Here is a 25,958-nt window from a genome sequence, read left to right as displayed (position 1 = left end):
ACCACCTCCAACGGGATCCCACCACTGGCCACATTTTCCCATCTCCATCCCTTTCTGCCTTCCGCAGAGACAATTTCCTCCGCAACTCCTTGGTTAACTCCCTTCCCATCCAAACCACCCCCTCCCCAGGTACCTTCGTCCATTGTCAGAGTGAGGCTAATTGCAAATTGGAGGAACAGCATCTCATATTTCGCTTGGGCAGCTTACAGCCCAGTGGTACGAGTATTGATTTCTCTCACTTCAGGTAGCCCCGGCATTCCCTCTCTCTCAACCCTCCCCCCCCCCTCCCCCCCCCCCCCCAAATCGCACCAGCTTCTCGTTTTCACCCAACAAACTACTTACAATGGCCGTTTCCTTTATCATCATCACTTTTTTGTGCATCTTTCATTCATTGGTCTTTATCTCTCCGCATCACCATCTACATCTCTTATTGCGCTTATCCCTAAACAATCTGTAGAAGGGCTGGGGAGGAGGGCAGGGTGGGGAGGAGGGCAGGGTGGGGAGGAGGGCAGGGTGGGGAGGAGGGCAGGGTGGGGAGGAGGGCAGGGTGGGGAGGAGGGCAGGGTGGGGAGGAGGGCAGGGTGGGGAGGAGGGCAGAGTGGGGAGGAGGGCAGGGTGGGGAGGAGGGCAGGGTGGGGAGGAGGGCAGGGTGGGGAGGAGGGCAGGGTGGGGAGGAGGGCAGGGTGGGGAGGAGGGCAGGGTGGGGAGGAGGGCAGGGTGGGGAGGAGGGCAGGGTGGGGAGGAGGGCAGGGTGGGGAGGAGGGCAGGGTGGGGAGGAGGGCAGGGTGGGGAGGAGGGCAGGGTGGGGAGGAGGGCAGGGTGGGGAGGAGGGCAGGGTGGGGAGGAGGGCAGGGTGGGGAGGAGGGCAGGGTGGGGAGGAGGGCAGGGTGGGGAGGAGGGCAGGGTGGGGAGGAGGGCAGGGCTGGGGAGGAGGGCAGGGTGGGGAGGAGGGCAGGGTGGGGAGGAGGGCAGGGTGGGGAGGAGGGCAGGGTGGGGAGGAGGGCAGGGTGGGGAGGAGGGCAGGGTGGGGAGGAGGGCAGGGTGGGGAGGAGGGCAGGGTGGGGAGGAGGGCAGGGTGGGGAGGAGGGCAGGGTGGGGAGGAGGGCAGGGTGGGGAGGAGGGCAGGGCTGGGGAGGAGGGCAGGGTGGGGAGGAGGGCAGGGTGGGGAGGAGGGCAGGGTGGGGAGGAGGGCAGGGTGGGGAGGAGGGCAGGGTGGGGAGGAGGGCAGGGTGGGGAGGAGGGCAGGGTGGGGAGGAGGGCAGGGTGGGGAGGAGGGCAGGGTGGGGAGGAGGGCAGGGTGGGGAGGAGGGCAGGGCTGGGGAGGAGGGCAGGGTGGGGAGGAGGGCAGGGTGGGGAGGAGGGCAGGGTGGGGAGGAGGGCAGGGTGGGGAGGAGGGCAGGGTGGGGAGGAGGGCAGGGTGGGGAGGAGGGCAGGGCTGGGGAGGAGGGCAGGGTGGGGAGGAGGGCAGGGTGGGGAGGAGGGCAGGGTGGGGAGGAGGGCAGGGTGGGGAGGAGGGCAGGGTGGGGAGGAGGGCAGGGTGGGGAGGAGGGCAGGGTGGGGAGGAGGGCAGGGTGGGGAGGAGGGCAGGGTGGGGAGGAGGGCAGGGTGGGGAGGAGGGCAGGGTGGGGAGGAGGGCAGGGTGGGGAGGAGGGCAGGGCTGGGGAGGAGGGCAGGGTGGGGAGGAGGGCAGGGTGGGGAGGAGGGCAGGGTGGGGAGGAGAGCAGGGTGGGGAGGAGGAAAGAGTGGAGGTGGGGGAGAGTGGGAGTGGTGAGGAGGGCAGGGTGGGGAGGAGGGCAGGGTGGGGAGGAGAGCAGGGTGGGGAGGAGGGAAGAGTGGAGGTGGGGGAGAGTGGGAGTGGGGAGGAGGGAAGATTGGGGTGGGGGGAGAATGGGATGCGGGCAGGGAGAGTGGGGGTGGGGGAGGGGAGGGAGGTGGGGGTGAGGGGAGGTGGGGAATAGGGTTGGGGAGGGTGGAAGGGTGTGAAGGCTGGGCTGGGGGGAATGGAGTGGGTCAGTGGGGGGAGGAGGGGGGATCAGGGGGATTGAGTGGGGGAGGGGTTGAGGGTGCTGCACCAATACAGGCGAGGCTTTGAGTCTAGGGCTCATTCAGTGACGCCACCCTCACCCCTTCCCTGTCCCCCCTCTACGAGGAATGGGCCCAACGGGTCCACTTGGTCTAGTCTATTACTAAAACTCTGTGTCCGTGTGTATGTGTGCAGCATAACGTTTATGGTTCGCCCAGCCTAAACGGTGCACCATAGCGCCACCATTTTTGCACCACGTTTCTCACCATTATCCTGACCATAATATGTAACAACTCTTATTCAAATTGAAGCTCCATTTTTAAAGCTGGAGACATTTTAAACTAAAAATTCACTTTCTAACCCATTACCTGAAAGTGCTCAGCGTGTGACGTCACAATGGGCCACGTTCAACTTCAGTTGCTCCTCACTCGCCAAAACAAGATGGCCACCGCCAGCAGGGCCGCCCGCGCTCAGTCGTTCCCTCTCCCCTCTCCCCTCTCCCCTCTCGCCCGGCCCCGGTGGAGACTCGCAGTCAGCATTGAACGCACGGGCACTGGTAAGTGCCATTCGCTGCCAATGGCTCCACGGAGAGGAGTCGGCGTGTTGGTCGAGTGGGTGGAGGGGGGGTGGGGGGAGGAGAGAGTGCGGTGGGGGGAGGGGGTCGGGGAGAGGGGAGGAGGGGTTGGGGGAAAGAGAAAATGGGAGTGGGGGGGAAAGGGGACAGTGGGGGGCAGGAGAGAGGGGGTGGGGAGGAGGGGAGAGTGGGGGGGAGGGAAGGGAGGTGGGTGTGAGGGGAGAGGGGAATAGGGGTGGGGAGGGGGGAATGGGGGTGGAGGCAGGGCTGGGGGAGTGGGGGTGGGGGCAGTGGAGGGGCAAGTTGGGGTGGGCTAGAGGGGATGGGTCAGTGGGGGGAGGAGGGGGCATAAGGGGGATTGAGTGGGGGGGGGGATTGGGTGCTACACCAATACAGGAGAGATTTTGGGTCCAGGGCTCACTCAGTCACACCCTCTCCCCTTCCCTGCCCCCCCCCCCCCCCCTCTATGAGGAATGGACCCCACTTGGTCTAGTAGGTAACTAAAGATTCGAGTATGTAGGAAGGAACTGCAGATGCTGGTTTAAACTAAAGATAGATACAAAACTGCTGGAGTACTCAGTGGGACAGGCAGCATCTCTGGAGAGAAGGAATGGTTGATGTTTCGGATTGAAGATGGGTCTCGACCCACAACGTCACCCATTCCTTCTCTCTAGAGATGCTGCCTGTCCCACTGAGTTAAAGATCGGAGGGACCCACTTATAGAAGGCACGCCATTCATGATGTGGTCTATCCAAGCTTTCTCTCACTGACTATATTCCAGAGCTGTCACCGTGAAGTAGGCTGCTGGGCTGCTCTGAATATATGATAGACTGCTCTGGAAAATTAGATTGCTAGGATTCTGGCAGAGCTTGCTAAATGGCATATAATGGGCTGCATGCAAGGAAGCAGAGGGTGGTGGTGGAAGGTTGTTGTTTCAGACTGCATGCCTGTGAATAGCGGTGTGTCTCAGCAATCAGTGCTGGGCCCATTGCTGTTTGTGGTTTAACATGGGATAGGCAAGAGTTAATAGGAACCTGAGGTCAGTGCATGGAATGAGCTGCCAGAGGAGGCCGCTGAGGCAGGTAATAGACAAGCATTTAAAGACACTTGGACAGGTAACTAGATGGGAAAGGTTAATGGGGATATGGGTCAAACATGGGGAAACAGGACAAGATAAGATGAGGCAAAATGAACAGTACAGATGAGTTTAGTTACGATTAGTTCAGAGATACAGTGCAGAAACAGGAGCTTTGGCCCACCGTGTACCATCGATCTCTGCACACTAATCCCCACCATCCAATAAGGGCGGTCACAGTAGCGCAGCGGTAGAGTTGCTGCCTTACAGTGCTTGCAGCGCCGGAGACCCAGGTACGATCCCAACTACAGGTGCTGTCTGTACGGAGTTTGTACGTTCTAACCGTGACCTGCATGGGTTTTCTCCGAGATCATCGGTTTCCTCCCACACTCCAAAGACGCCCAGGTATGCAGGTTAATTGGCTTGGTGTTTGTGTAAATTGTCCTTAGTGTGTGTAGGATAGTGTTAATGTGTGGGGATCGCTGGTCGGTGGGGACTCGGTGGGCCCAAGGGCATGTTTCTGCGCTGTATCTCTAAACTAAACTAAACTAACACTATCCTACACTTGCTTGGGGCAATTTACAATTATACCAAGCCAATTAACCTGCACGTCGTTGGAGGTCATAAGGTCATGTGAAAGGAGCAGAATTAGGCCATTCGGCCCATCAAGTCCTCCACCATTCAATCGTGGCTGATCTATCTCTCTCTCCAAACCATTCTCCTGCCTTCTCCTCATAACCTCTGACACCCGTACTAATCAAGAATCTATCTATCTCTGTCTTAAAAATACCTATTGACAGCCTCCAAGGCCCTCTGTGGCAAATAATTCCACAGATTCATCACCCTCTGACTAAAGAAATGTCTACTTCCTAAAGGAACATCTTTTAATTCTGAGGCTGTGACCTCTAGTCCTAGACTCCCACTAGTGGAAACATTCTCTCCACATCCACTCTATCCAAACCTTTTACTTTTCCGGGAGGAAACTGGAGTTCCCGGAGAAAACCCAGGCAGGTCTCGGGGAGAATGTAAAACTCTGTCGGGACTGTATCCATGGTCAGGATGGAACCCGGGTCTCTGGTGCTGTAAGGCAGCAGCTCTACCGCTGGAAAAATGTCAAAGGGCCTGTTTGTGCTGTATGACCCGATGACTGTGGCCCTCAGTCATTGCCTTGAAGTGACTGGATGGAGATCCAAAGGGTATCTGAAGAAGGGTCTCGACCCGAAACGTCACCCATTCCTTCCCTCCAGAGATGCTGCCCGTCCTGCTGCGTTACTCCAGCTTTTTGTGTCGATCTTCGGTTTAAACCAGCATCTGTAGTTCCTTCTTACCCAAAGGGTGGCTGTGATGATCTGCCCCAGGGTTCTCTCTGTGGGTTGTGCCCCGCGACAAGAGGAGAGCTCAGCATCCAGGGAATCCCAGTTGTCAGCACTGTGGCACAACTGGCCGAGACTCCCAGGCACGGGCACTGTGAACAGGAGTGGCACCCACATGTTCACCTCGGGCACCAACGTTTATAAATCGAAGGCCCGGGCACATGCTTTAGTTGTCAGACATTTAGCGAGTGGGAACTACTTACTCTGGTTACACAGCAGCCCTGTCCAGCCCTCTGGGCAAACGCAGCCGTCCGCACCCTCGTTGCAGGAGCCGCCATTCCGACAGTCCTCACAGGTCAAGCTGCAGTCATTGCCAAACATACCGTCCCAGCACACTGCAACCAAAAGCCACAGCGTTAGAACAACCACCCTTCAGCCACATCACTGACACCTCCAGAACTGCCCACTCTGCAGTCACTGCCAACGGTGCAGTCCCAGCACAATGCCATCATAGAAACATACAAACATAGAAAACAGGTGCAGCAGTAGGCCATTCGGCCCTTCGAGCCAGCACCACCATTCAATAGGATCATGGCTGATCATCCAAAATCAGTACCTCCTCGTTCCATGCTTTTTCTCCATATCCCTTGATTCCTTTAGCCCTAAGAGCTAAATCTAACTCTCTCTTGAAAACATCCAGTGAATTGGCCTCCACTGCCTTCTGTAGCAGAGAATTCCACAGATTCACAACTCTCTGGGTGAAAAAGTGTTTCCTTATCTCAGATCTAGCCTGTCCAATCCCTTACAAATTTTATATGTTTCTATAAGATCTCAACACTTCTAAATTCTAGTGAATATAAGCCCAGTCAATCCATTCTTTCATTATATGTCAGTCCCGCCATCCCGGGAAGTAATCTGGTGAACCTACGCTGCACTCCAATAGCAATAATGTCCTTCTTCAAATTAGGAAACCAACATTGCACACAATACTCCAGGTGTGGTCTCATCAGGGCCCTGTACAACTGCAGTAGGTCCTCCTTGCTCCTAAACTCAAATCCTCTCGCAATGAAGGCCAACATGCCATTAGCTTTCTTCACTGCCTGCTGTACCTGCATGCTTACTTTCAGTGACTGATGTACAAGGACACCCAGGTCTTATTGCACCTCCTCTTTTCCTAATCTGACACCATTCAGATAATAATCTGCCTTCTTGTTTTCTCTCATCCTCCTTTTTTTTTAAAGTGGGGTAACATTGGCTACCCTCCAGTCCACCGGAACTGAGTCTATAGAACATTGGAAAATGATCCACGGTTTCTAGGGCCACCTCCTTGAGCACTCTGGGATGCAGACCATCAGGCCCTGGGGGTTGATCTGCCTTCAGTCCCAACAGTTTACCAAACACCATTTCCTGACTAATGTGGATTCCCTTCAGTTTTTCTGCGAGATTGTTTGTGTCTTCCTTAGTGAAGACAGAACCAAAGCACTTGTTTAACTGGTCTGCCGTTTCCTTGATTTCCATTATGTTCACCTGTCTCTGACACCTCGTTAGCCACGGTCGAGCCGCCTTCCCTGTTTTGTTTTTAGGCCAGACAGGGATGAACAATTTCTGGAGTTCATCCATGTGGTCTTTAAATCTTTGCCATTGCATTTCCACCGTCAACCCTTTAAGTATAATTTGCCAGTCTATCCTAGCCAATTCCCATCTCATACCTTCAAAGTCTCCTTTCTTTCAGTTCAGGAAAGGGCCTGTCCTACTTAGGCGATTTAAAGGCGACTGCCGGCGACTAGGCTGTCGCTAAACGTTTGCCGGGGTGTCGCAGGCGTGATCGTGAGGAGTCTTCAATGAATCGTAGCGGATCTCGGCGCGTCGCGGAAAAATATTCCAGATATAAATTTCTCGGCGACAGCTGGCTAATCACCAGGTATTGTAGCTTATTGCGGGCGCTGTCTGTCACATGCTGTCCCCAGGTTTGCTAGGTTGTCGCAGGTGCATTTAGAAGCACGTAATATTAAATTAAGAAAAGGCATTTGAAGATACCAGAAGATAGTTTTGTTTAACCAATTTATTTACCGTCAGGACATTTGACAGGTAGATTGGAGGTGACAGTTTGACGGTCAGGTAAGTGTGGGAATTTCGCGATGTTTCCGAAGACGGTGTAATCTCTTAGCCAGGTGCTAGTTTCACAAAAAAAGTAACTTGTATCGACCTGACTCGGCATTGTCGTGGCCATTGTCGTAGGGTAAAAGGAAATTTTGACGATCTGCTAAGACTTTGTCAGTCGCCTTTCAAGTCACCAATGATAATTGCTGTACCTTTGCTACACGCATCCCTAATTTCCTGCTTGATGCTATCCCCATACAAGCAATGTGCCGGTGCTCCGCTCGCAAGTGACAACACGAACATACAGTAAACAATTATGAATGAAGCATAAAACATTAAAACATTAAGAATGCAACATTACGGTTTAAACATGTGAGTGAAATAAACCAGAGCAAAAAGAGAGACTTTTGGTTATTGAGTAGAACTACTACTCGAGGAAAAAAGCTGTTTTTATGTCTGGCTGTGGCTGCTTTGACAGTCTGGAGTCACCTTCCAGAGGGAATTGCTTCAAAGAGTTTGTGGCCAGGGTGAGAGGGGTCAGAGATGATCTTGCCCACTCGCTTCCTGGCCCTTGCAGTGTACAGTTCGTCAATGGGGGGAAGGTTGCAGCCAACAACCTTCTCAGCTGTGCGGACGATCCGTTGCAGCCTCCGGATGTCGTGCTTGGTGGCTGAGCCAAACCAGACCATGATGGAGAAGGTGAGGACAGACTCAATGATAGCAGTATAGAATTGGACCATCATTGCCTGTGGCAGATTGTGTTTCCTCAGTTGCCGCAGGAAGTACATCCTCTGTTGGGCCTTTTTGACTGTGGAGTCGATGGTGGCCCCCCCATTTAAGGTCCCTGGAGATGATGTTTCCTAGGAACTTAAATGACTCCACTATTCTTCCTGGATATCGAATACCCCTGCATGCTTAGCTCCCAGCCTTGGTCACCCTGGAGCCATGTCTCCATAATTCCAACTATATCATGTCAGTTAACTACTAACTGCACATTCAATTCATCCACCTTATTTCGAATGCTCCTCGCATTCAGGCACAAAACTTTCAGGTTTGTTTAACATCCTTAGCTCTTATAGAATTATGATGTAATGTTTGTCCTTTATGATTTTTGCCATTGATCTCTCTGTCTTCTACCATTACGTTTCTCCTTTCTACCGTTTGCTTCTGCCCTCATTTTATGGCCGTCTGTCTCCCTGTATTGGTTACCTATCCCCCTGCCATATTAGTTTAAACTCTTCCCAACAGCACAAACAAAACCCAATATGTTAGAACAACAGGTCTGGAGACTCCAGCCCACCCTCCAAATCAATGACTCCTGCTAAACCACTCTGTGCACTGAACCACCCCTGCAGCACATCGATCGTCACCTTCCTGTCACCTGTGGAGGCATCTCCCTCTCCCCACACCTTCATTGTGTGACCATCTCCCTCTCCCCACACCTTCATTGTTAGAGTCATCTTCCTCTCCCCTCACATTCATTGTGTGACCATCTCCCCACTCCTCCAACACAAATACACAACCAGCTCTCTGTCTATCTGCCCTCCCCCCCCCCAACAGTGCGACCCCGTGAAGAAGCTCAAATGGCACCCGTGAACCCACTAAAATCACTTCATTATTGTCTTTAATCCCAATTTAATTTCCTTCTTTACATCCCTCCTGTTGGCAATTGCTTATCATTTGTGAATACGCGGACAAAACACAGTTGGTAGTAGCACAACCTACATAACACAATCATAAATTCTAGGAGCAGGATCAGACCATTCTAGGAGCAGGATCAAGTTCTAGGAGCAGGATCAGCCCATTCGACCCATCCAGTCCACTCCGCAATTCAATCATGGCTGATCTATCTTTCCCTCTCAACCCCATTCTCCTGCCTTCTCCCCATAACCCATCTCCCCATAACTAATCAAGAATCTGTCAATCTCTGCCATAAAAATATCCATTGACTTGGCCTCCACAGCCTTCTGTGGCAATGAATTCCACAGATTCATCAGCCTCTGACTAAAGAAATTCCTTTCATTATTCTGAGGCTGTGACATCCACATCCATACGATCCAGGCCTTTCACTATTCAATAAGTTTGAATAAGGTTCCCACTCATCCTTCTAAAGCCCATTAGTGGGCCAGTGCCATTGAGGGGTGAGTGAGAGTTGAGGGTTGAGGGGTGAGAGGTGAGTGAAAAATGTGGAGTGGGTGAGGGGTGAGTGAAAGATGTGGAATGAGTGGGAGTTGAGGGGTGAGTGTTGAGGGGTGAGTGTTGAGGGGTGAGAGTTGAGGGATGAGAGTTGAGACGTGAGAGGTGAGGGGTGAGTGAGAGATGTGGAGTGAGTGGGAGTTGAGGGGTGAGAGTTGAGGGGTGAGAGTTGAGGGGGAGAGTTGAGAGTTGAGCGGTGAGTGAGAGATGTGGAGTGAGTGGGAGTTGAGGGGTGAGAGTTGAGGGGTGAGAGTTGAGGGGGATAGTTGAGAGTTGAGGGGTGAGGGGTGAGTGAGAGATGTGGAGTGAGTGGGAGTTGAGGGGTGAGAGTTGAGGGGTGAGAGTTGAGGGGTGAGAGTTGAGGGGGAGAGTTGAGAGTTGAGCGGTGAGTGGGAGATGTGGAGTGAGTTGAGAGTTGAGGGGTGAGAGTTGAGGGGGAGAGTTGAGAGTTGAGCGGTGAGTGAGAGATGTGGAGTGAGTGGGAGTTGAGGGGTGAGTGAGAGATGTGGAGTGAGTGGGAGTTGAGGGGTGAGGTCCCAGGAGACCCATCTCCCTGACGCTGCTCTTACCGAAGCTGTGAGACAGGGTGAGCTCCCCACGGGCCTCTCCTTCGCCAAGCTCGTCCTCTTCATCATCGAATAACTGTGTCAGCTCCTCTCCGTGATAGAAAGTCACCTCGGGGAAGTAGCTTCCGTACTGGGCAGGCCGCCCGTTCAGAGCCTCCACCGGGTCATCCAAGGCTGCAACAGAAGGAGGCATCAAACTGTAGAAACAAGGAACTGCACATGCTGGGTGAGACACAAAATGACACAAAGTGCTGGAGTAACACCGTGGGCAGCATGGTGGCGCAGCGGTAGAGTTACTGCCTCACAGCACCAGAGACCCGGGTTCAATCCCAACTACGGGAGCTGTCTGTACGGAGTTTGTACGTTCTCCCCGTGACCGCGTGGGTATTCTCTAAGACTTCGGTTTCCTCCCACACTCCAAAGATGTACAGGTTTGTAGGTTAATTGGCTTGGTATAAATGTAAATTGTCCCTAGTCTGTGTAGGATAGTGTTAGTGTGCGGGGAGCACTGGCCGGAGCGGACTCGGTGGGCCGAAGGGCCTCTTTCCACGCTGTATCTCTAAATTAAAACTAAACTAAAGTAAACTAACTCAGTGGGTCAGGCAGCATCTGTGGAGAACATGGATAGGTGACGTTTCACAGAGTGCTGGAGTAACTCAGCGGGTCAGGCAGCATCTGTGGAGAATGAGGAAAGGTGACGTTTCAGATCGGGACTCCTCTTCAGTTGGTCCACACACCTCTATTGTCTGCCTGTTCATGGGCCTATCAAAACCGCACATACTCCTGAGTTTACTCTTTCCTGCCACTGTGGCAGCAGTCCGTGTCTGTGATTCACAGGTCTGTGTGTTGCTTTAACATAAAAATACCTTTTATCAAAATACCCATTGCATCTAGCATTCTCACATATTCAGTTAACGAAGTTTCTCTTTGGGACTTTTCAAGGACTGAATTGCTTTTGTAAGTCAAAGAATAGCTACACACAATGGTGAGGCCTTGTCAATCACTCCCTCAGCAGGAAATCAGACCTTTTAACTGGCTTGGAATTCATTTTGTTTTCACTTCAATTTAATTTTGCCAAAGAAAACGACACTGTTGCAACGTCTTATGGACCATGAATTGGTACAGCACAGGAGCAGGCCTTTAGGCCCATCATATCTGTGCTAACCACGGGCCTAAAACTAATCCCATCCACCTGCAGATGTTCTGTATAACTCTATTCTCTGCCCGACCGTGAGTCTATCAAATCCCTTGTTAAACAGCACATTTGCAGCATGTCAAGGTTTAAAACATTGTATCTACATGAGGACGACAGACAGGAGATGCTGCCTCACAGCGCCGGAGACCTGGGTTCCATCCTGATGCGGGTGCTATCTGTATGGAGTTTGAACGTTTGCACGTTCTCACCATGACCTGCGTGGGTTGCCTGTGAGATCTTTGGCTTCCCCCCACACTGCAAAGACGTACAGGTTTGTAGGTTAATTACCTTGGTGCAAATGCAAATTGTCCCTCGTGTGTGTAGGATAGTGTTAGTGTGAGGGGATGGCTGGTCGGCACAGACTCGGTGGGCCGAAGGGCCGAAGGGCCCCTTCCTGCGCTGTATCTCTAAACTAAACTAAACCTCAAGGTTCAATGAACACAACTGGACGCAACACTTGTGCACTTCCAAACCTGAGGCCTTGCCACGTCACACTGCAAGCATTAACAGCTCCACTGAGTTTTAAGAGTTTCCACTCTGAATGAAAACGTTTTTAAGTACTGCTCCTATCCCCATAAGAAGGTTGGCTATCTCCCAGTATCCAATCCCTGACAAATAAAGGCAACACAGTGAGCAATGATGTTGTTGGTCAGCTCGGCGTGTTGGAAACTCCAATAAAGTCTAACTCGAGGCCAAGTGTCCAGCAGGCCACGCACACCTTCAAACATTCACCAAACACACCCTCAGAAATATGGCGCCGCTCTTCAATTGCCGTTTCATCCTCTCTCTCTCTCACTCTCTGTTGTCCATAAGAGCATGCCTCGAATATTTTCATCATAATAGGCTTCAGCGTACTAAAGTCTGGGAGTTTGCAGGCAGCGGATTGTAACAAAGTGCTGAGGGATTGTCATGAGAAGCAGCTGGGACCAGTATCGTTTCCCTGCCTCTTGCTTATTCGGCAGCTTTGCTTTGGCTGGGGTTTTTGCCTGAAGTTAAGATGGGCCACTTCAGTCAAGCGAAAGAAAGCCTTAATTTCACTACACTCCCCCGGGGTGTGAAATGACAGAGCAGGAAGCAGAACGTGGACGAGGCGAAGCTGTGCTGGCAACTCTACCTACAGTTCCAGTCAAGTGCTCTGGCCAAAAACAACTGGTGTTGAGAGGAAGGATAACATGCCCATCACAACAACGGTACAAGGCGAAAAACTGATGCGGACAGCACGGTTAGTGTAAGCATGGGGAATGAACACAGGAAGATCCCACAAGGATCACAGATGGAAGTAGTAGGTTGAGCTCTTGTAAATGGAAGGGGTTGCTTAATTTTTAGTTTAGAGATACAGCACGGAAACAGGCCCTTTCGGCCCACCGGGTCCGCGCCGACCAGCGATCCCCGCACATTAACACTATCCTACACCGACTAGGGACAATTTTTACATTTACCACGCCAATTAACCTACAAACCTGTACGTCTTTGGAATGTGGGAGGAAACCGAAGATCTCGGAGAAAACCCACGCAGGTCACAGGGAGAACGTACAAACTCCGTACAGACAGCACCCTTAGTTGGTATCAAACCTGGGTCTCCGGCGCGTCATTCGCTGTAAGGCAGCAACTCTACCACTGTGCCACCGCGCTGCTGAACTAATACATCTGAATGCAATGTGACCTCCCATCGCCAACACAACCTCTGGCTGGGCCAGAGTGTGGAGATGCATCAGCTGGGCTTGGTGACAAAGAAAATTAATGATTTGCAATATAAAAAGCATCTTTCATATCCGCACAGCCTCCCAAAGAGACACAGCATGGGAGCAGGCCCTTCAGCCCACCAGGTCCACGGTGACCATCGATTCACATGAGTTCCATATTATTCCCACTTCTGCATCCATTCCCTGTACGCTCGGAGCAACAACGAGGCTCATTGCCCTATAGGCCCGTACGTCTTGGGGATGTGTCGGAAACTGGAGCACCCGGAAGAAACCCACGTAGTTACAGGGAAAATGTTCAAACTCCACACAGACAACACCCAAGGTCAGGATTGAACCCGGGTCCGTGACCGGCGTGCTGCCCTGAGCCTCCGATAGAAAACCAGCAGACAATTGGCCAATCGAAAGGTGACACAAATAACACCGTCCCCTCTCTTTAAATAGCATCACCTCCACTTGGCAAGGCAGGCAAGGCCACAAAGTAATGAGGCAGTCCAGCCGCCTGCTCCAACTGCGCTCGGTCCGCATTAACGCCACTGATCTCCCGGTGGCCCAGCACTTCAACTCCCCCTCCCATTCCCAGTCTGACCTCTCTGCATCCCCTCCCCTCTCTGCATTCCGCAGAGACCGTTCCCTCCGCAACTCCCTGGTCCACTCGTCCCTTCCTACCCAAACCACCCTAACCCCGGGCACTTTCCCTTGCAACCGCACGAGATGCAACACCTGTCCCTTTACCTCCCCCCTCAACTCCATCAAAGGACCCAAACATTCTTTCCAGGTGAGACAGAGGTTCACCTGCACCTCCTCCAACCTCATCTATTGCATCCGCTGCTCTAGATGTCAACTCATCTATATCGGCGAAACCAAGCGCAGGCTCGGCGATCGCTTCGCTGAACACCTGCGCTCGGTCCGCATTAACGCCACTGATCTCCCGGTGGCCCAGCACTTCAACTCCCCCTCCCATTCCCAGTCTGACCTCTCTGTCATGGGCCTCCTCCAGTGCCTTCGTTGCCCTCGCGCATCGATGAGCGTTGGGCGCCCAACACCCTGCCTGTCGCCGGTTTGTCCCTCCTCGGACCACTGTCGGTAGGTACTCACCACTGCTGACCGGGAGCACCCCACAAGCCTTGCCGTCTCAGAGATGCTCTGACCCAGTCGTCTGGCCATAACAATTTGGCCCTTGTCAAAGTCTTTACTCCTGCCCATTTCTCCTGCATCCAATACATCAACTTCAAGAACTGACTGTTCACTTGCTACCTAATATATCCCACCCCTTGACAGGTGCCATTGTAGCAAGATAATCAATGTTATTCACTTCACCTGTCAGTGGTTATAATGTTTAGGCTCATCGGTGTATGCACCACCCTATGTGTGAAACACACTCACTGTGTGTGTGAAACACACTTTCTCTGTGTGTGAAACACACTTACTCTGTGACACCCCCTTCCTGTGTGGAGCACACCCACTCCGTGTGTGAAGCCCCCCCCCCCTGTATGTGGAGGGTATGTGAAGACAGGAGGGAGGTGGAAGTGCCAAGAGGTTTAGGTGATGAATGGCATCTGTTGAAACCTGATGTGGCCGTGCCAGACTGACAAAACCTGTTGCTGATAAATTTCCAACCAATTCCCCCTAGTCACCTCCTGCCCGTCTACTGCTCCCAGTGCTGCCCACTGTTTCTCTCAGTTCTTCCCCCAGTGTCACCCCCAGTGTCATCCCGTGTTGTCCTCAGTGTTGTGCCCAGTACTTCCCCCAGTGCTGCCCCAGTGTCACCCCAATCTCATCCGCAGTGCTGCCCCCAGTGCTGTCCCAATGTCACCCCCAGTCTCATCTCCAGTGCTATCCCCAGTGTTATCCCCAGTGCTAGCCTAATATCACCCCCAGTCTCACCCCCAGTGCTGGCCAAATATCACCCCCAGTCTCACCCCCAGTGCTGTCTCCAGTGCTATCCCCAGTGCTGGCCAAATATCACCATCAGTCTCACCCCCAGTGCTGTCCCAGTGCTATCCCCAGTACTGCCCCAATGTCACCCCCAGTGCTGCCCCAGTGCTGTCTACAGTACTGCCCAGTGCTGGCCTAATATCACCCCCAGTGCTGCCCCAGTGCTGCCCTAGTGCCGGTATGAAGGTGTGAAACGCAAGCTGTGCGACTGCTGCCGAGGGGTGGCACGTACGGATGCAGCTCTTGCGATCCTCCTGCTCCAGCCTGTAGCCAATGCTGCAACGGCACTGGAAGGATCCTACTGTGTTCTGGCAGATGTGCTCACAGATGACATGTTCCACGGCACATTCATTAACATCTGTAAAGAAAAAGCAAGATTTGTCTTAACACCAGGAAAGTGTTTAAATGCAACTCCACCAAGTTCAATGGTACCTTCATTAATCAGGTTGGAGAGAATATCGGCATTGTTGAAGAATATGAGAGTGCACACAGTCATCATAAAACATCCTGAACCAAACCAAACGCTCTTTTAAAACTAAGTGCGAGGACCTACTTCTTTAGACGGTGGGAATCTCTGCTGTTTCTATCCGAGAGGCTGCTATTTAGACTCTTGGAGAACAGAGGGCTTTTGGGAACTGGCATGGATGAGGAGATAAGACCTGGGGCAGTTCACCAGGGTCATACTCAATGGTGGCTAGAGTCAAGGGACTGAATGGCCTATTCCTGCTCCTATTTTCTTGTATTATTACATAGTCATTCCAAAGTCTTTATATTTTAAAAGAAATGTGTCACCATTTGAGTCATGTTCCTGCGATGCTTTTAACAATGGTGATGTCCTACATGTGAAGTCTTGGCCCATGGCTCATCACCTTCTCAAATACAACTGTTACATTTAATTAGAACAGGATGGCACAGAGATAGAAACATAGAAAATAGGTGCAGGAGTAGGCCATTCGGCCCTTCGAGCCTGCACCGCCATTCAATATGATCATGGCTGATCATCCAGCTCAATAACCTGTACCTGCCTTCTCTCCATACCCCCTGATCCCTTTAGCAAAAAGGGCCAAATCTAACTCCCTCTTAAATATAGCCAATGAACTGGCCTCAACTACCTTCTGTGGCAGAGAATTCCACAGACTCACCACTCTCTGTGTGAAGAAATGTTTTCTCATCTCGGTCCTAAAAGACTTCCCCCTTATCCTTAAGCTGTGACCCCTGGTTCTGGACTCCCCCAACATCGGGAACAATCTTCCCGCATCTAGCCTCTCCAACCCCTTAAGAATTTTATATGTTTCTATAAGATCCCCCCTCAGTCTTCTAAATTCCAGCGAGTACAAGCCTAGTCTATCCAGTCTTTGTTCATATGAAAGTCCCGCCATCCCAGGGATCAATCTAGTGAACGTTCTCTGTACTCCCTCTAAGATGCAGCTGGTAGAGCTGCTGCCTCACAGCGTCACGGACCCGTACTCCATCCTGCCTCAAGTACTGTCTGTGTGGAGTTTCCACGTTCTTCCTGCGGTGGAGGTTAGATTCTTGCAGGTATTTAAAGTGGAAGTGAATACGTGAGTTTCTCCGGGTGCTCCAGTTTCCTTCCACATTGCACAGTGCTCACTGGTAGAGTTGCTGCCTTACAGCACCAGAGACCCTGGTTCAATCATGACCACGGGTGCTGTCTGTATGGAGTTTGTACGTTCTCCCCATGACCTACGTGGGTTTTCTCTGGGATCTCCGGTGTCCTCCCTCACTCCAAAGACGTACAGGTTTTTAGGTTAATTGGCTTTGGTAAAAATAGTAAATTGTCCCTAGTGTGTAGGATAGTGTTAGTGAACAGGGGTGATAACTGGTTGGCATAGACTAGAAGGGCCAAAGGGTCTGTTTCCGTGCTGTATATTTAAAGACTAGAGGTCTGTTGGTTAATTGGCCTCTGTAAATTGTCCCTATTTGGTAGGGAGTGAAGGTGAAAGTGTGATAGCATAGAACTAGTGTGAACAAGTGATTGATGGTAGGCAGGGACTCGGTGGGTCGTAGGGCCTGTAAACATGCTGTATCTTTGAATTAAACTAAACCAAACCTTGAAATTATGTGATGGAATGGACATTCTGACTTTCGAGCTGGTGAATTAATCCTCTCATTGCTGCTATGAAATTCCACCCCCAAAGTGAAACATCACACACTTGCTTGAGTTAAACTCTATCTGCCATTTCTACGCCCATATCTGCACATCCACCTGCTGTATCTTCTGACAGTCTTTCCCACTGTCTGCAACTCCTCCAATGTTGGTGTCGTCAGCAAACTTACTCACTAACCCATCCACATTTAAGTCTATGTCCTTTAGATATCTTTACTTGGGAATGTGAAACTATTGGAAGACTGGTGCCGGAGTGGAGGAGATTGAATGGGAATATATTGATATTTATAGGTCCTGGAATACTATTTTCAATAGTTACATAGAAAACATAGAAAATAAGTGCATTCGGCCCTTCGAGCCAGCACCACCATTCATTGTGATCATGGCTGATCATCCACAATCAATACCCCGTGCCTGCCTTCTCCCCATATCCCTTGATTCCACTAGCCCCTAGAGCTTTATCTAACTCTCTCTTAAATCCATCCAGTGATTTGGCCTCCACTGCCTTCTGTGGCAGAGAATTCCACAAATTCACAACTCTCTGGGTGAAAAAGTTCCTTCTCACCTCAGTTTTAAATGGCCTCCCCTTTATTCTAAGACTGTGGCCCCTGGTTCTGGACTTGCCCAACATTGGAAACATTTTTCCTGCATCAAGCTTGTCCAGTCCTTTTATAATTTTATATGTCTCTATAAGATCCCCTCTCATCCTTCTAAACTCCAGTGAATACAAGCCTAGTCTTTTCAATCTTTCCTCATATGACAGTCCCACCATCTCGTGAACCTACGCTGCACTGCCTCAATTACAAGGATGTTCTTCCTCAAATTAGGAGACCAAAACTGCACACAATACTCCAGATGTGGTCTTGTAACTAAGCATGTCTGAATATTGCAGAGGGGTCCTGAAAACAAGTTAATATAGAGTCATAGAGTCATACAGCGTGGAAATAGGCCCAGCGTGGAAACAGACTTGCCCACACCGACCAACATTTCCCTTCTACACAATAGTCCCACCTACCTGCGTTTGGCCCATATCTCTCTAAACCTGTCCTATCCATGTACCTGTCTAACTGTTTCTTAAACGTTGGGATAGTCCCACCTCAACCACCTCCTCTGGCAGCTTGTTCCTTACACCCACCACCCTTTGCGTGAAAAGATTACCCCTCAGATTCCTATTAAATCTTTCCCCCCGCACCTTAAACCTACGTTCTCTGGTTCTCGATTCTCCTACTCTGGGCAAGAGATTCTGTGAATCCTAGCCTACTCAACCTCTCCCTATAGCTCAGACCCTCGAGTCCTGACAACATCCTCGTAAATCTGCACCCTGTCCAACTTGACATCTTTCCTATAACATGGTGCCCAGAACTGAACACAATAGTCTAATTGTGGCCTCACCAACATCTTATACACCTGCAACATGACCTCCCAACTTTCCACAATGCTCTGACTGATGAAGGCCAATGTGCCAAAAGCCTTTTAGACCACCCTATCAACCTGTGATGCCACTTTCAACAAACTATATACCTGTACTCCTAGATCACCACTGCTCTACAACACTCCCCAGAGCCCCACCATTCACTGTGTGGGGTTTGCCCATGTTAGTGCTCCCAAAATCCAACACCTCACATTTCTCTGTCTTAAATTCCATCACCCATTCCTCAGCCCACATGGCCAATCAAGACCTGCTATCTGAGGAAATATATGTCTGAGGGAAAAAAGACACAAAGTGCTGGTGAACAGCATCTCTGGAGAACAGGGACAGGTGATGTTTCAGGTTGGGACTCTTGTTCAGACTGATTGTTGTAGGGGGGAGAAAGCTGGAAGAGAGGTAAGGGGCCAAACATGGCCAAGTGATAGGTGGATGCAGGATGAGGGGGGGTGGAGGGTTGATTTCCAGATAGGTGACAAAAGTCAGAGGTGAAAAGAAGATAAAAGGGCAGTGAGAGAAGAGGTATGAAATAAGAAGCTAGGTGGTAGGGGATGGGGAGGGGAGGGGAGGGAAAGGGCTTTGGGAAAAAGTGGAGTCATGGTTGCGCATTCAGGTGTGGCACAGGGAAGAGATGGGGGAAAGGCGGTGGGCTGTTACCTAAATTTGGAGAATCCAATGTTCATACCATTGGGTTTTAAGGCACTCAAGCAGAATATTAGATGCAGTCTCTCCAGTTTATGTATCAGAAATGTCACCCATTCATGTCCTCCACAGATGCTGCTTGGCTCACTGAGTTACTTCAGCATTTTGAGGGTTCTTTTGGTAAACAAGCATCTGCAGATTATTGTGTCTAGTTTAGCTTGGTTTAAAAATACAGTATGGGAACAGGCCCTTCGGCCCACTGAGTCCATGCAGACCATCAATCACTCAAGCATACTAGTTCTACGTTATCCCATTTTCTCATCCACTCCCTACACATTAATGCCAAATGAATTGACAAACTCGCACATCTGTGGGATGTGGAAGGAAACTGGAGCACCCGGAAGAAACCCACGCAGTCACAGGGAGAACGTAGGATCAAACCCGGATCTCTGGTGCTGTGAGGTAGTGTTTCAACCCACTACGCCATTGTGCCAACACAAGAAGATATCGGGCAGTTGGTGCTGCATATAGAACAACTGGTGCACTCTGAGAACACAGCAATATTTTCAGGGTGTGTGGCGGTTGTGGGATTTTGGGAATGTGTCAATATTTGCAGGGATCTTGAGGAACATCCCAGTAGTTGCTGGGAGGGATGAACATTTGACAGACAGGGTTTTATGAAGCGCTGCCAACCAGAACAACATCATCCAGAAATTCTGGCTTCACATTCTCCCTCGTAGTCTGGCTTCCCACTTGACCCAAGCAGAACCTCACCACCTCATCACAGTCCCAGGCCCAGGCCCAGGCCCATGACCAAACACAAACACCACTGTCACGGACACCACTCAGAAGACAAGCAAATAGTTCTAACAATGTAATTATCAAAGCTTTTGACAGGATAGAACCAAAATAATTTTGTAAGAAATAAATCAGAACTTGATATAAAACTAAATTCAAAGCCTTTCAAGCTTTACATATTACCCTGGGATTTAGCAAACCAAAGACATAGTTTCAAGTTAAATTGCGTGTGGAATTTCCAGTAACTGCTTCCAGGAACAAGGAAAGTCCCTAACCTCCTGCGTTCCTGTGTTTGGAACGGTCTTGATGCAGGGCAAGATGTCAAGGTTACTGTTTAATTCACGTCTCCATAAACCTTTTTCGCACACTCCCACTGACAAGTTTTTAAATATAAATGTCCTGTTTGCTTTGTGGCTTTACAATCCTTGAATCCTGCCCAACATTAACAGTCTGATACAGTAGAGATTTTAGCACAGTGCAGTAGACATAGGCTTGCAAGGTTTCGGTTAAAATAGTAATTGCGTCTCAATTGCAGGAAGCATCATCCAAACATTAGGCTTACCAAAATCAAACGTGTGGAACATCATGTAAAAGAAAGAGAGCACTGGTGAGCTTACTAATCTCAATGGGACTGGCAGACCAAGGAAGACCTCCACAGCTGATGACAGAAGAATTATCTCTATAAAAAAGAAAAACCCCCAAACACCTGTCCGACAGATCAGAAACACTCTTCAGGAGTCAGGTGTGGATTTGGCAATGACTACTGTCCACAGAAGACTTCATGAACAGAAATACAGAGGCTACATTGCAAGATGCAAACCACTGGTTAACCACAAAAATAGGATGGCCAGGTTACAGTTTGCCAAGAAGTACTTAAAAGAGCAACCACAGTTCTGGAAAAAAGGTCTTGTGGACAGATGAGACGAAGATTAACTTATATCAGAGTGATGGCAAGAGCAAAGTATGGAGGAAAGAAGGAACTGCTGAAGATCCAAAGCATACCACCTCATCTGTGAAACACGGTGGTGGGGGTATTATGGCCTGGGCATGTATGGCTGCTGAAGGTACTGGCTCACTTATCCTCATTGATGATACAACTGCTGATGGTGGTAGCATAATGAATTCTGAAATGTAAAGACACATCCTATTTGCTCAAGTTCAATCAAATGCCTCAAAACTCATTGGCTGGCAGTTCATTCTACAGCAAGACAATGATCCCAAACATACTGCTAAAGCACCAGAGGAGTTTTTCAAAGCTTAAAACTGGTCAATACTTGAGTGGCCAAGTCAATCACCCGATCTGAACCCAATTGAGCATGTCTTTTATATGCTGAAGAGAAAACTGAAGGTGACTAACCCCCAAAACAAGCATAAGCTAAAGATGGCTACAATACAGGCCTGGCAGAGCATCACCAGAGAAGACACCCAGCAACTGGTGATGTCCATGAATCACAGACTTCAAGCAGTCACTGCATGCAAAGGATATGCAGCAAAATACTAAACATGACTACTTTCATTTACATGACATTGCTGTGTCCCAAACATTATGGTGCCCTGAAATGGGGGGACTATGTATAAACACTGCTGTAATTTCTACATGGTGAAACCAAAATGTATAAAAATGGTCTTTATTAAAATCTGACAAAGTGCACTTTAACCACATGTGATTTTTTCTATTAAAAATCTCAAATTGTGGAGGACAGAGGCAAATAAATAAATGATGGGTCTTTGTCCCAAACATTATGGAGGGCAATGGAACACGTAGAAAGGAATGGGTTTACACTGAAGATAGAGACAACGTGCTGGAGTATCTCAGCGGGTCAGGCAGCATCTCTGGAGAACATGGATAGGTGACGTTTCACAGAGTGCTGGAGTATCTCAGCGGGTCAGGCAGCATCTCTGGAGAACATGGATAGGTGACGTTTCACAGAGTGCTGGAGTATCTCAGTGGGTCAGGCAGCATCTCTGGAGAACATGGATAGGTGACGTTTCACAGAGTGCTGGAGTATCTCAGTGGGTCAGGCAGCATCTCTGGAGAACATATGGATAGGTGACGTTTCACAGAGTGCTGGAGTAACTCAGCGGGTCAGGCAGCATCTCTGGAGAACATGGATAGGTGACGTTTCACAGAGTGCTGGAGTAACTCAGCGGGTCAGGCAGCATAGGTGACGTTTTGTGTCAAGACCCTTCCTCAGACTTGCACAGCCAAGCTGATTAAGTATATTCAAAGCAGGTTGAGCTTAATGTTGGAGAGCAGGAATAGTGTTACAGGGAATGGTGGGAAAGAGTGACCAGAGAGGGTGCAGAGGCAATCTACCTGGTGCCTGGTCTGGAGGACAGTTATTGGGGGAGATTGGAGAGGCTGTGCTTGTTTGTCATGGAGGGAAGGAGATTGAGTGATGAGTTGAGTGAATATAACATTGTAAGATGCAGAGATAGGGCAAACAGTTGGAATCTTTCATCCATGGTAGGGGATATAGGAGACAAGAGGACCCAAGTTGCAGCTGAGAGGAAGGGGAATTGTGATCTGATTGAAATCTAGCAGATAGTGAAAGGGCTGGGTAGAGTGGACATGACAAGGATGTTTACAGTATTTGGAGAGTCTACAACTTGAGGCCACAGCCTCAGAATAAAAGGACGTACCTTTAGAATGGAGATGAGAAGTAATTTATTTATCCAGAGGGTGATGAATCTGTGGAATTCATTGCCACAGACGGCAATTGGGTATTTTTAAAGTGGAGATCGATGGGTTCTTGATAAGTACGCGCGTCAAGGGGTATGGGGAGAAGGCAGGAGAATGAGGTTGAGAGGGAAAGATAGATCAGCCATGATTGAATGGCAGAGTTAACTCAATGGGCTGAATGGCCTAATTCTATTCCTATGCCTTATGGACTTATGAAAACATTAAAAAATTTTCCCCTCTCCACAGATGCTGCCTGACATGGCGAGTGTTTCCTGCAGCTTCTGGTTTTATTTCAGGCTTCCAGCACTGGGTCAGTTTAGCCTGTCATGATGCACCAGCCTGCCATGATGCATTAGCCTGTCATGATGCACCAGCCTGCCATGATGCATTAGCCTGCCACGATGCACCAGCCTGCCATGATGCATTAGCCTATCACGATGCATTAGCCTGTCACGATGCACTAGCCTGTCACGATGCACTAGCCTGTCACGATGCATTAGCCTATCACGATGCACTAGCCTGTCACGATGCATTGCTCATGGCCTGTCCATCCTCACCGTCACACGTGCAGCCGTCCAGGCTGAGGCGGTAGCCTGCCTGGCAGCCACACTCGTATCCACCAGGGGTGTTGAAACAGTCCTGTTCACAGCAGCCATCTCCAGCAGCACACTCGTCCACATCTGTGTGAGGACAAGACAAGTTCTCATCAATTCCCTCTGAACTGAATCATCCATAACATCAGTAATGGCGGCACGGTGGCGCAGCGGTAGAGTTACTGCCTCACAGTGCCAGAGACCTGGGTTCAATCCTGGCCACGGGTGCAGTCTGTACAGAGTTTGTACGTTCTCCCCGTAACCTGTGTTGGTTTCCTCCGGGTGCTCCGGTTTCCTCCCACACTCCAAAGATGTACAGATTTGAAGGTTAATTGGCTTCAGTAAAATTGTAAATTGGTTCCAGTTGTGTGTAGGATAGTGTTAGTGAGCGGGGATCGCTGGTCGGTGCTGACTCAGTGGGCTGAAGGGCCTGTTTCAGTACTGTATCTCTAAACAAAACTAAAACTAATTGTTTGGACAATTAGAACCTTTATTTTATTTAATACTAGACCAAGTGGACCCATTGGGCACAAACCTCTCCTGCATTGGGGCAGCACCTTCTCCTCCCCCCACCCCTCCCCTCTCCCATCCCATCCCCTTCCCTCCCTCCTTCCCTCTCCCCCTCCCACCCTCCTCCCCTCCCTCCCTCCTCCCGTCCCCCTCCCTCCCCCCTCCCCTTCCCCTCCCATCCCCCTCCCTCCCTCCTCCCCTCCCCCCTCTCCCCTCCCCTCCCCCCTCTCCCCTCCCCTCCCCCTCCCTCCCCCCTCCTCTTCCCCTCCCATCCCCCTCCCCTCCCTCCTCCCCTCCCCCTCCCCCACTCCATCCCCCTCAACCCCCCTAATCCTCCCTCCTCCCCTTCCTCACTCCCTCCCTCCCTCCCCCCCTCCCTCCCTAGGAGATAAATGTAAACTTTAAAATGTGAATAACTTTAAAAATATAATACTGATTTCAATGAAACCTCTTCCATTAGCACCAAAGGGATGACGGTGAGTAAGGTGGGGCTAACATTGTCACGCTGTCATGTACCGTTTTGGCTGTAGTTCAGGAACAAACAACAAACAAATGGAGTTTTAGTATATAGATTTCATGGATCTGTCCAGAATATGTTTTGTACTGAACAGGACGCAAAGCTCAGTATGGGCAGGGCAAGGGGAGTTAAAATGGGTGGCAACCCAGAGATTGCGTAGGCCTTGGCGGGCCAAGTGCAAATGGTGAGTGAAATGTTCATTGAATCTACACTTGGTCTCGCCAATGTACAGGAGCCCACATCAGGAACACTGGATGCAGAAGAAGAGGTGAGAGGAGGTGCATGTGAAACTGTGCCTCACCTGGAGGAACTGTCGGGGTACCTGGATGGAGGCGAGGCACAAGATGGAGGGACAGATGTTACATCTCCTGCATTTGTCGGGGAAAGTACCTGGGGAGGGGATGGTTTGGGTGGGAAGGGATGAGTGAACCAAGGAGTTGTGGAGGGAGGGTCTCTGCAGGAGTTGGAAAGGGGGGAAGGTGGGGAGATGTGACTGGTGGTGGGATCACGTTGGAGGTAACGGATAAGTCGGAGGATGATGTATTGGATGCAGAGGCTGGTGGCGTGGAAGGTGAGAACCAGGGGACTTCTATCCTTGATCCATCTGGGGACACACAGGGGCCATTTAAAACTGAGGTGAGAAGAAACTTTTTCACCCAGAGAGTTGTGAATTTGTAGAGGACGTCTCAGGTGTCCCAGAATGGAAAGCCTCATCTTAGGATCAAATGGGGAGGGGATGAAGGAATTGAGAGTAAGGGAGTCTTTGTAAGAAACTGTGTAGGAGGAAGTGTAGTCCAGATAACTGTGGGAGTCAGTAGGTTTGCAGTAAATGTCAACAGGAGACAAAATTAAGAAATGTCAATCCCCTCATGAAATTTATGGAAGCTGGTTTTATTTTTTCTTACTTTGTTTTCCAAATTTATGTAACAGATATAACAAATCAAAATTCCCAAATTCTTAAAGAGGTAAAAATAATCTCCTGGAGGACACGCAGGGAACTGCAGACACCACTTCCAGTATTGTCTTGAAACCTGCTAACAAGGGAGGTGCAGTTGCTAGGACTTCAGCGTGTCAGGCAGCATCAGTGGTGAAGTGTGTGAGGTGTTTCAGATGTAGATTGCAAGGAGCTGGACAAGAATCGAGGTATTTGGAGATAAGTTTGGAGAAGCAGGAGCAGGGCAGTCCTGCTTGTGGATTTTGGGAAGGAGATAAAGGCAGGTAGCGTGGGCTTGGGGAACGACAAGGTTAGGGTCTGTGGAGCGGAGATCGGCAGGGGGGATGTGCTCAGTGACAGTCTGGTAGAGGTTCTTCGTGTTGGTCCGTGGGGTTACGGTCAAGGGGTAGGAATGAGAAGGTGACCAAGAGCAGACACCTGGCATCATCGTGGTAGAGGTCAACCTGCCACACCACAATAGCACCTCCCTTGTCAGCAGCTTTCAAGACTATATTGGCACTGGTATTGTGTGAAGGGGGGTTTCATTTACAGAGGGGTTGAGATTGGAAGGGGAGTGGAGAAGTCAAGACCGCTATTGGATATGGCCCAGGTATGATGTTTGGACAGATAAATAGTTCATGTGGAACGTAGAACAGAAGGATGGAGTGGAAGCAAGAAAGAGTATGGAGGTGCCAGGGCACGATCTGAAATTGTTGGATTGATTGTCCACCTGTGAAGTGCCCACCAGAAATGCTGCTGGCGATCTGAAGAAGGGTACTGACCCCAAACGCTCTCTAGAGATACTGCCAGACCCATTGAGTTACTCCAGCACTTTGGCTTTTTTTGTAAACCAGCATCTGCAGTTTCTTGTGTCTCCTCTGCTGGCCATTTGTATTCAAAACTAAAATTGTTTTCTTCTGCTCTGGACCCATCTTTTTTAGCTTCTTTCATTGATTGATTGTTTGAGAGATACTGCATGGAAACAAGCCCTTCAGCCCACTGAGTCCACGCCACCCATCAATTACCCGTTAACATCAGTTTGATCAT

The 25,958-nt window shown here is 50.3% G+C and overlaps 1 protein-coding gene across 1 annotated transcript in view; it reads right to left on the bottom strand.

Annotated features, from left to right (window-relative positions):
- The window catches only part of LOC144607921 (uncharacterized), a 511,597-nt gene that overhangs the window by 106,532 nt on the left and 379,107 nt on the right, over positions 1-25,958 (bottom strand). The window contains exons 11-14 of the mRNA XM_078425055.1: positions 22,915-23,037; positions 14,913-15,038; positions 9,851-10,021; positions 5,249-5,380 (exon numbers count right to left, since the gene is read on the bottom strand). Of these exons, the coding sequence (XP_078281181.1) occupies positions 5,249-5,380; positions 9,851-10,021; positions 14,913-15,038; positions 22,915-23,037 (552 nt within the window). The remainder of the gene's footprint in view (positions 1-5,248; positions 5,381-9,850; positions 10,022-14,912; positions 15,039-22,914; positions 23,038-25,958) is intronic.

This window comes from Rhinoraja longicauda, chromosome 30 (assembly GCF_053455715.1).
Source record: "Rhinoraja longicauda isolate Sanriku21f chromosome 30, sRhiLon1.1, whole genome shotgun sequence".
NCBI classification, from domain to species: Eukaryota; Metazoa; Chordata; class Chondrichthyes; order Rajiformes; family Arhynchobatidae; genus Rhinoraja; species Rhinoraja longicauda.
This window is presented reverse-complemented; position numbering and strand designations above follow the sequence as displayed.